Genomic DNA, 18,521 nt, shown 5'->3' on the forward strand with positions numbered 1-18,521 from the left:
GTTATCCCCTTCACTGGTGTCTCATCTATATGGAGACTGTCATCTACCAAACATTGCAATACATGTAATAATTAATAAATAAAGATAATATTAACTTAATGCAAATAAAATGTCTCTCTCTAAGAACCATTGCATTTGACACTACAATGTATGACTCAAATATATTTACTAATCTGTTCTAAAACATGTATTAGTACAATATATAACTGACACCACTAGATTTTAGTACCTTTTTCTGGATGTTTAGATTTTCCTGCCTTATTTTGTTGGTCAGGAGTTACAGATTTCACCTTCCCATTTGGTGTTGTCTGCAATGATGAATAACCAGACCCATCAGCCACAAAACCACCACTTTTGTCTGTCTGGTTTTTAATGGAGATGTGTTTTTCTACATTCAAACTCTCTATCAGATTTTCATTTTTCATCATTTCCTTCTCTTTATCATCTGACCAAGTACTTGGTTCAAGTTCCACATCTTTTTTCTCCTCATGAATACCATGTTCATTAACCATTTCATCTTCAATATCAATATTCTGACTACGCTTTAGATTTTTTTTCCTTTTTAAAGTTCCCTCATTTTTATATGACTTGGATTTAGAAGGGCCATTTTTCCTGGAAGAGTCGCCGAGATGTCAGCTTTATCCACCATGTTCAACAAATCAGGTTCATTCCTTTCTGCAGAGCATTCATCTTGTTCTTGAAAATCTGATTCCACCTCAATTTCAGTCACTTTTCCTTCAGAAGAATCCCCCGTATCTATCTCAGTGTAAGCTTTCTTAGAGACCTATTTTCTTCCGATTGATCACCTGTGTTTCTATCCCGTGTTCTTTCTTGTCCACTAGATCTTTCTTCTGTAGAATTAGTCATTGCACTCACAGAAGCGTTTCTGCTTCTTGTTCGTCTTTGATCATTTTGTTCCTTATCTTCAGTGCTTTCATTTTCATTACCTTTGCTACTTTCAATTTTGTTTTTGTTCCTCACTGACCTCCGCCTTGATTTTCCATCGGTTTCAATCTGAGAAACTGGGTCAGAATCTTCATCTACTTCTGCTACCTCTTTTTTCGCTCCCTTTGAATTTCTAGATTTCTTCATCCTACTTTCACTCTCATACTCCACACAACTCCCACCAGTCTTCCCTTGATCTGACATGTTCTTCCCTTGATGCCTTAACGACATCCTCCTTTCACTTTCAGTCTCACTCTGCACCGAAACAACCTCCAATTCACTCCCATCTCCACCTGAGTTCTCCATTTCCATGTCTTCCTCCCTAATGACTTTCTCTTTCATTCGGCTTGACTTCCTTTGAGTCCAACCCTCAGTCTCACTTTGGGAGGACATCATAATAATATCCTGTTTCCCTGACAACATCTCCTCCTCATCACACTGTCCCATCCCTGTCCTCTTCTTGTTCCTACTGGACATCCTCCTCCCCCCCCCTCAGATTCGCTCTGTGTCCCCACTGTTCCCGTGTCACTGGCCTCAGTCACTGAAGTCTCTGTCTCACTCTCTAGGCCAGGATCTTTTCCGTCTGATGACTTCTGTTTCATTCTCTGTTCTCTCATTCTCTTCTTTGTCTCTGCTTTCAAGTCAGAGAAATGGGACTTGTGTTTTTTCACTGAAATCATAACATGGTTAAACTACTATAGCTGAAGTGACCCTACATACAGCAATCTTAATTCTTATATATACCAAGTATAAAAAAAAGTAGCAATCATTTTATCCCTTGATATTTTTTAGAATACTTACTATAAATCTTCTGGGCTTTTTCTTTAGTGGCAGGTGAACTATTTTTCACAATAAGAAGCCTTTGAAAATAGATACAAGTACCATTAATACAAATGGTTTTATCCTAAAACCTTACTCACTGGTACTCACACACAGGATAAATTAGATGCATATGTTTTTGTATGTCTCTAATCAAAATGCAGCTGCTTGCTTCTTTCTCATAATGCAGCAACATTGAACATACACATATCACATGTATATGTATTTTCTTTGAATGATAAAAAAGATGGGTATAAGAAAACCTTTGATCAAAATAAGCATGTAATGAAAAATATACCAAAGAATCTTTTAAATATGACATATACTTTTACTAAGCAAGCATAAAGCAGTTCATAATATAATGTAAAATATGATACACTGAATAACAAAAGAGTACACATGGACTGTTCAAGGAGTCAGGTGTATCCACGCTTCCTTACACTGTGGTCTGTCCTGCTCCTGTTTCTAATGTTCTCCGTTTTCTCCACTTCTTTCACTATCTCCTGCACTACAAATAAAAGTGGAAATGTGGATTACTAACTCTAAAAGTAGACTGTAGGCTCTGTAGCATGTGGTGCATAAATGAACCAAGTTTTTGCTCATCAAATAATTTTAAGGTTTAAAATATTTTACCATTAAAAATAATATCACAGTCAATGTTAGTTCAGATTACTGGAACATGCCCTTTTTTATATTTGTAACAAATATGAGGTCTTAATACAAAAAGCACTTAAACTTGGTGTTAGAAAATTTGGCATATTATTCAACTTTCTTTTTATTTTCGTTCAGTTGAGGGGTCCTGGGCACTCCTTTCACTTCAAGAAGATAGATATATATTTTTTTGATTGAAGCACGCATTGTCACTGAGAAGCTAAATACCTAATACAAATCTATTATGTATATATTAGTAAATGCATAATATAAACCTACCTGACTTAGGCTTCAGTGCATCACATTCAGAATTGTACAGCATCACAAAATCATGATGTCTTCTGACCAGAGTCTGCAAATAAACACCATATTATTCCAGTGCTTCCTAGTCTCTGCAAATCTCATATATACAGTGAAGTCTATTCTTGACCTCAAAAATAAAACATCAAGCTCTCAGGTTTTTTTTAGGGGTTGTAGGGAGCCTGTATTCGGCCCCATTCCCAACGGTAAAAAGTACATGTTTTTCCCAATTTCATCACAGAAAATTCCCAAAAGTTAAAAGCAAATATCGTCTAAGAAAAAAAAAGTGTCCCGAAGTTCGTGAAAAGTAAATCGGGATCAGGGTTTTAAAAATTAATCTAAACCGCATGCTCCAAATAAGGGTCACCATATTGTGACTGTCAACCATGTCGCACAATTCAAAATATTACAGAAAAAAAATTAAACTGGATGATGTAAAAATGGTTAAACACATAGTTTTCTAACAATATGGTTATGTCTTATTTGAAATTATTTAGAGAAATGTAAGGTATGACATTTTTCCCAATTTCATCTAAATGTCGCTATTTTTCCCAAATGGAAAGGCCCAGGCCCTTGTTTTTGGGACCTAAAAAAACCCTAAGCTCTTCAAAAATGCAATTCTGCACAGTCATACAGGTACTGCAAATTCTTAATTAATATACACATAAAATGACGAGGAGAGCATCTTGTGTAATTTAGAATCTCATTTTTATATTTCAGACAGATGTAAACTACATGAAACTATAATAAAAATATGGTGATCGTGATTTTATATTCTCTCTATTTGATTCAAAATGATTGAATCACAGAATTAAGTACTTATATAAAAGTAGGATCTAAAGTATGTGTATAAAATGTGTTATATTTATGTTAAATCAATTTTGAATTCAAATTTAAGTCACAATGGTAAAAATAGTTTGTTAATTAAGATTTTATAATCAAAATTAAAAAATACTTTCTGAATAAGATTACTTAAAATTGAGAATTTCTTTTCTTGGTTATTTTAAAAACTAAATCAAATACGTTTTCTTTTCTTTTTAAAACATTAAGTTTACAAAATTGAAATTTAAAAAGGAACGCCTTTAAACATATTCTGCACATCTACATATTGTGCAAGACGTTCACACTGTCACTGACTGCATTACTATTATGACTCATCCCTGAAACTGTATCAATTTATAATCCATTCTACCTACATCTTTATCTACCATACCTTCTTGTCCCCAGCTGTTGACAGTCCCACCTCCTTCAGCTTTTTCTTGATGTCTCTCTCTGACATCAGGTTGTAGACTAACTTAGCCATTGGTTTCCTTTTTGGAGTTGGTCTGAAAGATTTGATTTCAAATCAAGTCCCAAATATGATGAATGTGACTTATCCATCAATGTCTCAGGTTATATGGTATATAATATACATCACATATATATCACAAATGGCATACATAGTATGTACAAACTTAATATAATTATATTTCTTTGTTATCAAAATACAAAATTTTCCATCTAAATTAAAATAAATACTTTCAGCTGGCAGCATTATTTACACATTAAAATCTTTATGCTTGCATTATTCTTAGACTATATTAAACATTTACCAATTTTTTACTCATATAAACTTTTGCTGTGTCATATTTTTAATTTTGAACACATCAAACTAAAATGTCAGACCTTATCGACTACTTACTTTCTAAGAGCAGACTTTTTCTCTTCTCCCCAAAGACACAAGTCAAGATGGTCATTCATGGCGCCTTCTCTGAGGGATAATCCACAGACAGGACAGGAAACTGAAATCAGTCATACATCTATTTACATATAAATATATACTATAATTGACCACCATATATAGTACACATAAGGCCAACTGATGGGAACCACATATATAATGAAATAGGTGAGGTAGATGCACATCCATTTTTCATTACTAAATTACTAATTAAGGCATTTTAGTTTTATGAAATAATAAATAAGTTTGGAAAACAAGAGGTCCAAGGGGCCACATCACTCACCTGAGCAACAATGGGCGTTCAAAAGAAATTGTGCCATATGGCCCTCAGTAGAATAACAAAAAAAATAAATATTGTAAAGTATTCGTATTTTACACTTATTTTTGCATACACGTAATCTTTGACATTGTACCTTCATGAAATACTGTTTTTACACAGAATAAGAAAATCCTACGCAAGATATAGAACTAAATATTTGGTAGGAATACACTGTTATATAACTTCTAATTCCCTGTATTTTCGTTCTGCCCCCCTCCCCCACTTAATAAAGCGATCAAAATATATGAGAGCATATAAGTACATTTTCTTCCTCAACTACTTACTAGTTATTGTATTTTTTTAAAAATATAATAGTTATTGTATTTTATAAAAAAAATCCTACATGTATATATGTGAAGAAGAAAATTGCACCTCAATGCGCTCAATTTCTCAAATTAAATATATTCAACACTTAATTTGTTTTCTCCATTATAATTAAATGACTCTTGTTTACTTCGCGTAAACTCGTGACTTTTATAACTTTACTCACACTTGATTGATGAATACACTGGAATGAAAAATGTTGTCACGTTACATGTTAAAGAGCTATAAAAATCAATGATACCGTATTGACAGGCACATCACTCTAATTTACTATGGCCCACCCATTGTTTTCATTTTTATTCAAAAATAACAAATGGCTACAAACCAGGATAATTTTCCGCTGTAATATTTTCTTAGGAATAGCGATAAATCTTTTATCCCCGCAACAGAAATGTGTCAGAATTATGGAAACTGTTTTAACGATGTCATTTTTATTTACTCACATTTCACATTATTCATTGTATAAAGAGGGGGCCCCAGAGAGTAGTTATATACAGCATATCATTCTTTATTTTTTTTGTGTACAAGTATTTAACATACTCTTATTCATATAGAATTTCTAATGATCAACCAAAATTTCAGCGACAATTGTAGAATTATAAGCAAGATGAGCTCAAAATTTTGCTAGGTTTGAGTCATATTTTGTTCACATGAGTTTATTCGGCATTTAAATGGAAAGAAAGTAAATGGCCTCAGATCTGTGTACAAACATAGAATTGTGAGCAAATCTCTGTATCTTGCTTATAATTTGAAGCTTAACACTCAAATATGGTAAGTAAATAGAAATTGTAAACGATTAAACACAAGAACCCTGCACTATAACAAATAAAGAACACAATTTATTTTTTAAAATGAATCATATACATGTATATACCTACATATTTCCGTCAAAGATATTAAAATCTATCTAAACTGAATAAACTCGAGAAAATGCCGAGCATCTCAACAAAACATATTGCATTATTCTACCATTACGCAAAAGATGATACCGAATTACCGATAGCCTGAATGAATTGCATTTTAGTTTTTTCTTAATACATCAGATGTTGCTTAATTTGCGCAGGTAAACAGTAAACTGTTTGATTTACCGAAGTCTCTGTTTGATTTGATACGTAAAAATCAGGAAATACAAGTGACAGTTCCCAGGTTAACGCAAAGCATAAATGAAATACAAATATACTGGTCCATCAAATGTCCTGAAATTTTAATGAGATTAGCAGATTATTAACTGCCAATCTTTTGTTTTGCCCAGGCCAAGTCTTGCCTACCCATTTTACTGGATGCCGAGCCCGAAGCTTTTAAACTGATTGAAACACGCCTTTCCTTTATTATTATTTTCGTAATAACTCAGATTTGAAACAGAATTAGCACTTAATTTTTGCAATTTATATTTTCCTTCCCATAAGGATTATTCATGCTAAATTACGTTGAATTTGCCTCAGTAGTTCTTGAGAGGAAGATTTTTCAAAATGCACCCCCCTTTTTTTTTTTTTTTTTTTTTACAGTTTTGAGGTTTTCTCCGCTTTCAATGAATATTTTTCTTTCATTTCTGTAATTTATATTCATCTTTCCATATGAATGCTTTGAGCCAAATTTGGTTGAATTTGGTTAAGTGGTTTTAGAGAAGAAGTTCAAAATGTGAAAAGTTTACGGACAGACAGACAGAAGGACGACGGACAAAATGTGATCAGAATAGCTCACTTGAGCTTTCAGCTCAGGTGAGCTAAAAAACCTTAAATTTTCAACAAAAAATTTAAAATGATAAAAAATCATACCAAAAATTCAGTAAGTACACATTGAAATTTTCAAATGCCCATTAAAACACACATTTATAAACTATTTTCAAGAAAGGTACAAAATTAATACTAAATTACAAAATGCTGAAATACCCATTTGTTTTGGGGATGGAGAAAACATGCTCTGAAGGGATGACCTCTGATTCCTCGACTTGGAGAATTCCCCACCCCCATCTCTGTCAGGTAACGACTTCCCGGGGGTGAAGATTCCTCGATTGTCCTTGTTCTCTCTCAGTTTCCAATCCTCACTCTCATCTTCTTCTTTCCCCTCACCGTCTTCAGAAATGAGGTCAATGACATCATACTTAACAGTAGTATAGGTTTACTGGTAATTGTCTTTGAATTGGGTAGCCTTTTCTGCATCTTGCTTTCTTGCAGCACTGTCTGAAAGTAAATGAAAATTGTATGTTATATACGTGCCAGTACTTTTTTTTCAAATTAATTCATATGTACTCTATTATACTATTATACTATTACGAACCATGAACATTGCTGATTAAATAATTCATTTATCTATTTATTTATTTATTCCAATATTGTTATAGTTATTTATTTGTTGTTGATATTGTTATAGTATGTTCCTATGCGATTGTTGAAGAAGTATCTTATAAATATAAAGGATTTGTTGAAATATGCAAATCTTGATGTTTATTTTAGTACGGTACTGTACTACAGTGTTTTGTATACAAGGATTTCTATCCAGCAGAAATACTACGGGGAACTTATTCAACCAGTAATGATAAACATCAAAACAACTATCTGTCGTCTATATCTAACTTGCAACTCTATTTACAATGAATTAATGTGTCTTGAGTACCCTTTGCCAAAATGTGCTCAGCACTTCGCCGCTTCCGAGAGCTATTTTCTGCTTTACATACTAAATACCACGATGTTTAGACAGAATAAACACAATCTGCGTTGTTTAATTACTTACGTCTGACTGTTAAGACATCGATAAATATTTGGTGTTAGCTGCCTCATCGTCTTTTTAAGCGGAAACCCTGCAATGTTTTCGTTCGCAGACAACATTTTACTTCATGAATATTGATTAGCAGGTCAGGTGATAAAGGCTATATAAGGCCGAGTCCGATCAGAATTAGACACTTCGGCCACTTCTTGTTTGAGATGAGTCAGCTTCAGCTCTCTCAGCCCGACTTCCCGGCTACGAAGGTGAATATTTTGCACCTTCTCTATTAGATAAACATATCTGAACATAGGTTCCATTCATTAGCATCACCTTCTGCATCATATTCAGCATCCCTTTTCACCTTCCTCAGAAGGTGCAACTAAATCAAGTTCAACACCTTTCAACCCCTACTACTAGAATTAGAACTTGGTTTCTCAAATCTATATAGTTCATCAAAAGCTTAGGAGATTTCATCTGGTGCACCTTAATAAAGTGCAAGTATACTCTTAGTTGTAGTAGTTGTTAACACCTTCTATTTAAAAGTCAACACCTTCCCGTATGGACATTTAGGTATAACGATTTCATTGAAGGTAATAATTTATATAACCCCGAAACTCAAGACAGCACCTAGACCTAAGGAAGGAGACCCTCCAGAGGAAGATTCTTGAAATTTATATTTTATACCTGAATAAATTTGTATTGATTTTAAATAATCTTGTCATTACTCATCTTCTACCAGGTACAGAAGGGTCACACATTTTGAAACAACTGAGACCTTACAATTAAAGTTAAATCTAGTGTATTTTTAATATCAAATAGGTACCAGTTGCGTTTCAATACAGCAAACTATGTTCAACTCAAGTCATGAATTTTGATTTAAATATTACTTTAATGGTTAATGTGGGGTTTCTATAATAATTAATATACATAACTCATTACTTTGATTCAAACAGTTACCTTTTGTCTGTCGAGTGTTTCTGTGTTATTTCATGTAATAGAGACCTGGAACAACACATTTAGTGATCGAAATATAAATACATTTACATAAACAGTTATAAAAACAAAAATACAATGTACATTATTTAATTCAAAGAAGATCGATCTTTGACATATTGAACCCTCCTCCCCACTCACATGTAAAGTATAAAATATTCATATGATTTAACACACTACGTGTATATTCCAAGTACAGTAAAAAGTACCTGATATATAGATAGATTTGAACAGAACAATCAAATCGTCAACCAGTCTGTTGTTTCTCAAGTTAAAAAAAATTGTTTTCACAAGCTTCCTACAGATACAAAATGTTCAATAATTAACACAGATATCTATAAAGTGCCGATGTGTATTTCATTTCATTTGCATTTTAAGAAACCATGGTAACTTGACTACATAATATGAACAGATAGAAATATAATTTCCTACTTACATGGTTGCAGGCTGGACACTGGTTTGTGTGGAAAAAATCTTGTCTTATACAGAGAGAACAAACTACCGGTGTTGTATAGCAGTTTTCCCCCATAGTAGCTTCCCCCCTCCCGGAAAACCTACTATATAGTAGCCTTCCCCCCCCCGGGGGGAAAAGCTACTATATAGTAGATTGTCCCCCATAGTAGGGTTTCTCCCTCACGTGTTTGTTTCAGATTTTATAAAAAATATTTATGGAAATCCAGTAAGGATTTAAATCAATGGTTCTACACTCCCAGGTTGCATACATGTATATCTGCATTCATCTGTACAATTCGTTTTGCTGATTTATCATTTTTATAGACAATGCTGAAAGTTGAACATGTGTGTAATGGAATTACACATAGAACTTAATTCAGGTAATTTATTGAAACAAGTTTTACAAGTTATACACTTATATGCATAATTCTGTGTTCTGAAATTGTATTAAGCGAGAATGTTATAAGAATTTTTTGATAATCAGACTGTTTGTCTGTTTGTGAAAATTTCATCCAGGTTCAACCTCCGTTTTAGAAAAATTTGTTTGCGATGGTTCAGAGCCCGATTTTTAAAATCCTTCTATAATATCTTTAGGTCCAATGTCTCATAAACTAGAGATGACCATATCACCATATTTTTATAGTGGCATTGGTTTACCACTTGAAGATGACTCTGAAAATTTCAGCCCTCAGGGTAGGGGCCCTTGATGTTTCAGGGCCCGATGTTTAAAACCCCATTTTAATGAATGAATAGTGTTCTATAAGTGGGGACCCGAATCTCAAATTCTAGAGATGACCAATTAACCACATTTTAACAGTGATAGTGGTATACCAGTAGTAGATGACACCGAAAATTTAAGCCCCCATGCAGGGTTGGGGCCTTTGTTGTTTTCGAGCCCGATGTTTGAAATCCAATTATAAAGAATATGTATTTTTTAGGGCCCAATATCTTAAAAACTATAGATGACCAGATGAACATATTTTTACGGTCATTTAAAAGTAAAAAAATCATTTAAAAATACAAAATCACTCATATATTTCTTTATCAAAATGATTAAAAACTACGTTTAATTCTGCTGGGTTTTTTTGGGGTTTTTTTACGAATTTTTTTTTTAAAAAGGTACGCGGTTAAAATTCATTTTTCTTCAAAACATTTAATCAATTCATAAGATGAGTAATGATATAATAAATGATTAGATAAATAAATCAATATATATTTTAATAAATTTGTTTAATTGTTCGAAGAAATAATATGGTACACAAGTAAATCTTTATTGCAAAAATATGAAACAAATAGTATAAAATTTTTAAGTAATTAAATCGTATATCTTGATTTATCTGGCATCGTTTTCAAAATTGTATATTTATAAATCACGTTGCAAACTTAAAAGTAGGAAAATTATAACCTACATCTTGATTTATATGGCATCGTTTTCAAAATTGTTTATTTATAAATCACGTTGCAAACTTAAAAGTGGAAAAATTAGCAAATAGTGACTGACAATATAAACATAAAGTTAGTTTAGGCTCCATTTCACATTTTCCAAAGTAACCAGCAAAGATACCGACATTGTTCTGGTTGTGAAGACACTTCATTGTTTTTTAAAATGTTTACATCATAATATCTCGCGTTTCGTAGAAATATGCTTAAAAATATGAATATGCGTAACTTTAAAACGAAATGGTTAACACTAACTTTACACATGCTTTTAATACATAATTAAAATACCCCGTACCCATGATTTAGAACCCCATCAATCAAAGTAAAACTAAAACATTTCAGTTTCTCATCATATCATTGCATCCTGTCTCCCGTTTAATTTGATATTTAGAAGAAGAAATATATAATTGTTTTTAAGATCGTCAATTCTAACGGTAAGGGAGTAATAAATTTCCACTCTTTATTCCCTTCTTCTACAAAATTAAGTCAAGATTGGTCAGTTATATAGTTCCCTGGGAGAAGCTTATACATGCCGTATTTTCACTCAAATGTGTTCTCACGTGTTCATAACGTCGAAGTCAAAACTATAGATAAGCATCGATTAGATGAAAAAGATTCAAGGTATTCCGAAATCCGTGTAAAAGGTGTTCCAAAAAGGTGCAAGAACAGGTGAAATAAACGATGATGACACATGAATGTTCTGAAGGCGCATGCCTTAGTTCATATTTGGGGTTGAAAAACCATCATCATGTATTTTATTCTATGTATTAATAAATGCCATAATTATCCTTTTTTGTGAAAAATTAATATCATATCACTTACTGCAAATTATTGTCACGAATGGTCCGCAATAAACATGGCCGGAAAGTAAAAATGGGGGAAAATCCACTATATAGTAGGTTTTCCGTGGGGGTAATCTGGCTATAAAAAGGGGGAAAGCCCACTTTATAGTCAGCTTTCCGTTGAGGGAAAAACTGCTACTGGGAGAGATACTAGTTTTATCAATCATTCGCTAAAAGATATGTAAATTTGATTTTATTTCTCGGCCAGGCTTTCCTCTGTCGTTGTTTACGATATAAAAATCCAAGTAGAACAACACTACCCCGCATATATTGAACTTGGAATTTTTTATGTATCGTTAGTTTGATCAATGCTTAAATTGAAAAGTGCTGTTAGAATCCCATGTTGTGTGTTGCCGTTTTCCGTACAAACTTTATTAAAGTTGGGAAGGTTTTACGAAAACTGGGAGAATAACTATTTCTAACTATCTCATTTTATGTTAAGGAATATACGTAAGCTATTCATAGTTGTCACGTGATAATGCACCAATGTGGCAGTAATGTACTACCCGATGTTATTGCACTGACATCTATTTCAAAGGATAATACTAAGTTTTTCGTCGTATTCAAAATAATTATTTAATTTCACGATTTTGAATATTAACAGTCAAAATACGACGCTAAATTGCCCATATGCTTCCTTAACACCCCCGCGTATACAGCCATTTTTCCGGGGAGAAGAACTGCTATAATAGCCATGTTTCCGGGGGGAAAGATGGCTAGGGGGAAAAGGCACTATATATAACACCGGTACCCGTACAAAAACAAAAAATGAATATTATCAGTATAGAAAAAATTCTTAAAATAAGACAATGGATCTGGTTTCTAAGCTAAGATATGGGTTTTTCATGATATTTGTAGATATAATAACTATTGTTCAGTGACATCACAACTCAAAAGTAAAATATATCAATATTAATTTAAAATATTTAACTTTCTATTTAGTTCCTGCATGGATCTCAATGCAAATCTTGGCTAGGATACTAGTATTTGGACTTGTAGTAAAAAATAGACCAAGATTTGCGCCAATTTGAATACAGATTCTAGTGAAGCCAAATTCTACAACTGTAATGGCCTTAGGCCAATTCTTGCTAAGTACCAGTTTACTCTTGATTTTGCATTTAAACTTCAAAATTTCTTTTAAAAAATATCAAAATGCATATTTACATAATCTCTATCCAAAAGTTTTCATTCCTGATAAACTATCACATACAAGGGTTCCAAAGCATGACCTCTGTTGAGAGAATGGCAAATCTGCATGGTGGTGATGAGAATGAGTACTTAACAAGATTGATCTTGAACAGGGTGGGACCATTCAAATATAACTGGCATATTTTATCCCAACAGATTTCATTTGAGTGTGTTGTCCTAACCTTTTGAATATATAGTCTGTCTCAACAGGGACATATATACTAATTAGTATATACTCCCTGGTCTCAACAAATGTCCAAGTGTAAGAAAAATCTTGGAAATTTTTTAGGTTATTTTCAGCAGACTGCATGCATGTGTTCTTCGATAAAAGGTACATGTAACTGGGACAAACAAGAGACTAAATACTTTTTAATAATTATTAAAACATAAGTCTTCTTTAATTCTTTATTTTAAAATGCCTTAACTTCGCCTATAATCAGAATAAATAATTAGTACACTACTTCCTGGTTTGTTAAATCATTTCAGATACTGTGTGCAGTCTTCTTATTACTTACAGGTATGTGAACACTCTGGCAATATCATGGCAGTGTGCATGAAGTCATAAAAATTGGACATCGGAGGAGGCTGTTTATCTCCTTAAAAAGAATTAAAAATGTAATCAATAAGCATAGGCGTTGGTACCGAAGAGGGGGGAGGGGCTTAGCCCCCTCCCTCCAACTTTTTTTTCCAGACTTAAACCTTACCATTAGACACATAGCATCAGGGTGGGACCAGCCCCCCCCCCCCCCCAGCTTTTCTTGCAGCAAACCTAATTGTTCCCAATTTTCACGTAAAACCTAAAAAAGAATCAAATAATAATGATATTGGAAATTATACTAGCGCCTTTCTTTAAAAATCTTTAAAAATCCTCTTTACAAAAACTAATTCGCAAGGAAAGCTGAAACTTGTGTGGAAGCATCTTCAGGTTGTGTAGATTCAAAGTTGTGAAAATCATGAGCCCCGGGGGTGGGGTGATGCCACAATGGGGGGAGGAGGGGGTCAACTAACTTTTTACATAAAAATATACGGAGTAAATCTTTTATAAAAAAATCTTCTTCACAGAATCTTATTAGCCAGGAAAGCTGAAACTTAAGTGGAAGCATCCTCAGGAAGAGTAGATTTAAAGTTGTGATTTAAGGTTGAGGAAATCATGACCCTCGGGTGTAGGGTGGGGCCACAATGGGGTTACATAGGATTATATATAGTAAATCTTTTAAAATCTTCTTCTCAGAAACTTATCAGCCGGGTGATTCTTTTAAATTGTGTAGACTTTGTCCTTTACACAATTCTTGGGCGTCACAGGGGGGTTCAGAGTTTGATGTAGGTCTATATCTCATATACATAACAATTATTTAGGATTTAGGAACTCTAATGCTCAACATGTGTAATGACTATAAAATTATCATTTTAGAAAAGGGACTAATGATAATACGAATAAGAATATCCAAAGGAAAAAGTGGATTTTTATTTATACAGGATCTACATGTATTATACAACATTGTCCAGATAGTTTGTATTATGATTCCATCAAGCTGATTTGCATGTGAGCGATGCGGCCCATTGGCCTCTTGTTTTTGTTTTGTTTTTTATCCCCTTACACAATATTTAAAATTGAGTGTATTTAATCAAAAGTAATAGCACTTTTAAGAAGAAAGCAATATATTCCTGGTGTTTATTTCAAAAATAAAATGCTTTCTTCGGTGATTCATGCGAGATTTGAAGATAGGATTATGAAAACATAATTTTCTTTCAGGTATACTTCATACAGAAGATTAAGGAAGGTTTATTATTATGACTAGTGATTTATTTCAAATTATTAATTTTACAATTTCTCCAAAAATAATTTCAATAGCATATATCAAATGTATGAAACATAAACGAGTACCATGCAACGTACATGAACAGTTTCAGTTAGTTTCTTTATCTATAGCAAATTAAACATGTATATTGACAACATGCCCTATATTCTTAAAGCATTTTTACACTCAAAAAGTTCAACTATTATAATTGTATGTAAACATGTTTATATATCGGTTCTATGTAATTGGGACATTTTAACGAGAGCTTGACTTCCATTTTTTTACTCCAATTCGTGAAGGTGGGGTCTACCTATGGTTCACTACCTAGTCATTGGCTAATAGATATGAATACACAGACCGTAACGTTTGTTAAACTATACATGAATAAGGCTTTGTAAACATTTGAGTGGAAACGGAATAATTTTCACACTTTAGAGCAGGCCTTTGAAAACTTTTCCATTTCGACAGTCTTTTGATATTGATGGGCATCATTTGGCAAATTTGAAATAATTTGTATTTGGCAGCTTGTATTGATGAATAGCAAACTAGATAGTTACATCCCACCGGAAGTCCAATTCTCGTTAAATGACTGATAACAAGTAGAAAACTTCTAAACTATTTTATTTAATTTTTTGCATTGTCAGATAACATTCATGAAAACATATGCATTGTGATCCTGGGGAAAAGGAAACTTTTAAACAGTATTTACATGTTGATAAAAGGAACAAAACGTTCAAGACCATTTTTAGATATCAACATTTTTAACGCATATGAATTTTATTACAAACACACTTTACTGTATAAATAGTTCATTTATTGTATTGCACTAAAGTTTAATACATTGAATGACAAATATAAAATTGGGAAAAAAAATTAACGTAAATCATGTCATAAATATTAACAATAAGCATTACCTATATAACCTTTAACAAAATGATACTAATAAATATACAAAAACACCAATGCAATCAATATGCATATCAGTTTATGTTTTTGTACTTGGTAGATAAAGTGAATTGATGAGGACATCTGAGAGTTATCATAATGCCCTGTACCCGGAACAGCTTTCTAACGAAAAGCGGCCGTCATCTCCAACTGTGTTTCCTGGAGCTCAGTCGTTTTCTTTTCCTGTTCTTAAAGTCTCCAGATATCTCCCTATCCAAGGAAGTCCAAAACTTGCAATTATAACTGTTTAACACAACCATATTACCAACTTCCAAAAGAATTTAGCTCATCGTGATGATACAGTTTTTCTAAATTAATCTTTTAAAATACTATAAGTAAAAGACCTATCTTAGATAAATATCACTGATTTGGAGAGAAACTAATGACCATGTAGCAATGCATTTTATCACAAATTCAAACTGTTGATGTTTTTTTAGTGATAGATCTAGAAAAATTGTACGAAGATTAAATTTACAGGAAATTTAGAGAAAATCTGAGGAAGAAAAACAAAATAAATACTGGATAAAGGGGAATATTCACCCCCGTTTTATTTTCGGCCTTCCCCCTTAATTGTAGTCGGTATGCGAATTCCAATGTCTTAAATTTTGTCTCTCTTACTTAATTTTGTTTTGGCAAATTTATGACGGGGCGAATTCAAGTCAATTTTAACACACAGAAACCCCTTGCATGTACTAACTGTACCACTCACGTTGTTTCTTAAAGACGTTCAAAATTCAATTCTTCCGAATATTAAAAACCTTCTTAATATTTTATTTCATTTCACTGTACATGGAATGAAAGTTAACAGATATAACCCCACCATTTCCCTTAAAACAAATTACTGGCCAACCAAACATTGATACACCTACACATGTACATATATCTTCACTCAGGCACTTAAGCTAATTGCAATCGTTACAATCAAAACAGATTTAGTTCAGAATTGTGGTTTTATTTTGTAATTTTTATACCTGTTCTAAAAATGAATTCCATTCATAACAGAATCATTTCACAGACGTCCGTTCCTTATACTGCAGGATGTGGCCAAAATGGTCATATATTGTTAATGTTTATAATGTTTGAAATCTTCACGTTTATAATGTTTGAAATCTCCTTTACTTCTGCCAACTATGACACTGAATTAAAACTGACTGAATATTTAGAAAGACCATACAGCTATCTGTTTGAATAAATTGGTATGACACCTAATGCATGGCTTCTGTCTCTCAGGGGAGGGGGGGGGGGGGGTAGGTATACATGTATAATGTATTGTGTTTTTAAAAAGTTATTCTGTGTTCTGCTTTTGAATTTTAATAAAGGAGATTAATACTTAACGAAGAAAATGAATGGAGCTGTCTATCAAATTTAAGATATCATGGAAGCCTTTGCCCTTTGGGCATGAGTTGTCTTATTTTTTTTCTGGGGGGGGGGGGTGTTTTTTCAAATATGCTGACAAGGGCTGAATTCTGTTCTTATATAGTGACATAATGTTTAAATGCAAATTAAGTGAGAAAATAATTCTTTTCTACTTCAATGCCCTGGGAAAAACTCTGTCTTGCCCCTCCCGGGGGGGGGGGGGGGGCTATGTAAAACATGAATATTAGTCATCTTTGTTTATTTATGAAAAAATACATGTAAAATCTATCTTGAATAAAAAAGGACGAGGAAACTTGTTCCCATCACTAAAGTTCAATATCCTGTCTTGCACACATGAGTTTTGAGCAATACTCGGTATTGTTCAACTTTAATTTGGAACAGTGATTCTTTGATGGAAAAGTAGGAGATATGTAAGCTTTATCCTCAAAATTGTATCACCTTTTCCGACAATCTTTATTCCGTTGTTGAAAATCGGATTCCACCTTTTTAATAATTTTAATAAGAGGTCAGTAAGATTATATATAACACATTTAATCAAAGCAATATAAACTGCAATTTTCATGTTGAATTTTTTTTTGGTGAAAATTTTATTTCCTACTAAAATGAAAAAAATATCATGGTTTTTATATATCTTTTAGCCATATTTATGTGTAAAAAGGACATTAAGAAGCCTCAGTTGGAGCATAATTAAATTATTGTCGTCCTGTACAAAAAATGATTTGATATACCCGGTATCTTCCTTAGATGAGAAATCTTTCCTCTGACAAACATTAAAGCTTTTATTAAATTTTATTTATCATTAAAGTTTAAGTTATATGCAGACTTATCATACTAGCAGCTTTTTGCAGCAAAATAAAATTCTAAATAATACAGCTCTTAATGTTTTAACTGGCAATAGATGTCGGGATTCAAGTTTTATTTTGCATATTCTATGATACATGTAGCCGCATGGAATATATTTTTAATCCATGATAAAACATATTTTAAGGTAACTCCGTTCCTATGAAATCATGGGTTCAAAGTTAAAAATTTAACTTTTTTTTAACTTATTGGACTTGAATTTCATCAAAAAATAATTAAAATATATATGTATCCATACTATTAAAGATGTAAGATAATAAAAACCAAAGGCTGAAATTACCATCTGAAAATCACACTTTTTTTGTTTAAAAATTAAATATAAGTGGATGGATACTTGTTTGTCTATTTAAATTTTATTGCTTACTATGCCAGAAAACTAAAATTAATTTAGAAAAAAGAAAAAATTGTTTACATTAGAAAAATTATAGCATTTAGATATATCACTTAAAGAAAAGTAGAAAAAAGTTATTTCCCTTTGTCATTATTGAATTTTGTCGAATATAAGGATGAAAAACGCTTATTAAATATCTCCAAGTAAACAATGATTTGAGTTTTTGACGTGCACCTATGATTACATAGAAATTACAAATCTACTTGCAAGAATTTTAATGAATTCATGGTTTATGTAAAACGTATGATGTCACAGGAGGGTGGATTTACTTTAAACAAGAATAGATATGGGTTACCCCATATCCAAGACATTCGACTTTTAAATTACTTCAACTTTCACAGTGCTCAGTCGATCTCTAAGTTAACTTATTAAGAAACTAGTGTATATAGTTCTTCATGTCCGTAGCAAATACTGCCTCCAGTCTTGGGTCACTAGCAGACAACGCACACAT

The 18,521-nt window shown here is 32.6% G+C and overlaps 2 protein-coding genes across 2 annotated transcripts in view; both read right to left on the minus strand.

Annotated features, from left to right (window-relative positions):
- LOC105349194 (micronuclear linker histone polyprotein) overlaps window positions 1-18,521 on the minus strand; it is a 47,511-nt gene that overhangs the window by 25,668 nt on the left and 3,322 nt on the right. The window contains exons 7-9 of the mRNA XM_066081834.1: window positions 4,397-4,496; window positions 3,929-4,040; window positions 2,695-2,767 (exon numbers count right to left, since the gene is read on the minus strand). Of these exons, the coding sequence (XP_065937906.1) occupies window positions 2,695-2,767; window positions 3,929-4,040; window positions 4,397-4,496 (285 nt within the window). The remainder of the gene's footprint in view (window positions 1-2,694; window positions 2,768-3,928; window positions 4,041-4,396; window positions 4,497-18,521) is intronic.
- LOC136274655 (uncharacterized) lies at window positions 778-1,622 on the minus strand (the record flags this gene model as incomplete). The annotated part of the gene is made up of 1 exon (XM_066082029.1): window positions 778-1,622. A coding segment is annotated over exon 1 (645 nt), but the record flags the coding sequence as incomplete, so codon positions are not given.

The sequence above is a fragment of the Magallana gigas genome, chromosome 4 (genome assembly GCF_963853765.1).
Source record: "Magallana gigas chromosome 4, xbMagGiga1.1, whole genome shotgun sequence".
NCBI lineage: Eukaryota > Metazoa > Mollusca > Bivalvia > Ostreida > Ostreidae > Magallana > Magallana gigas.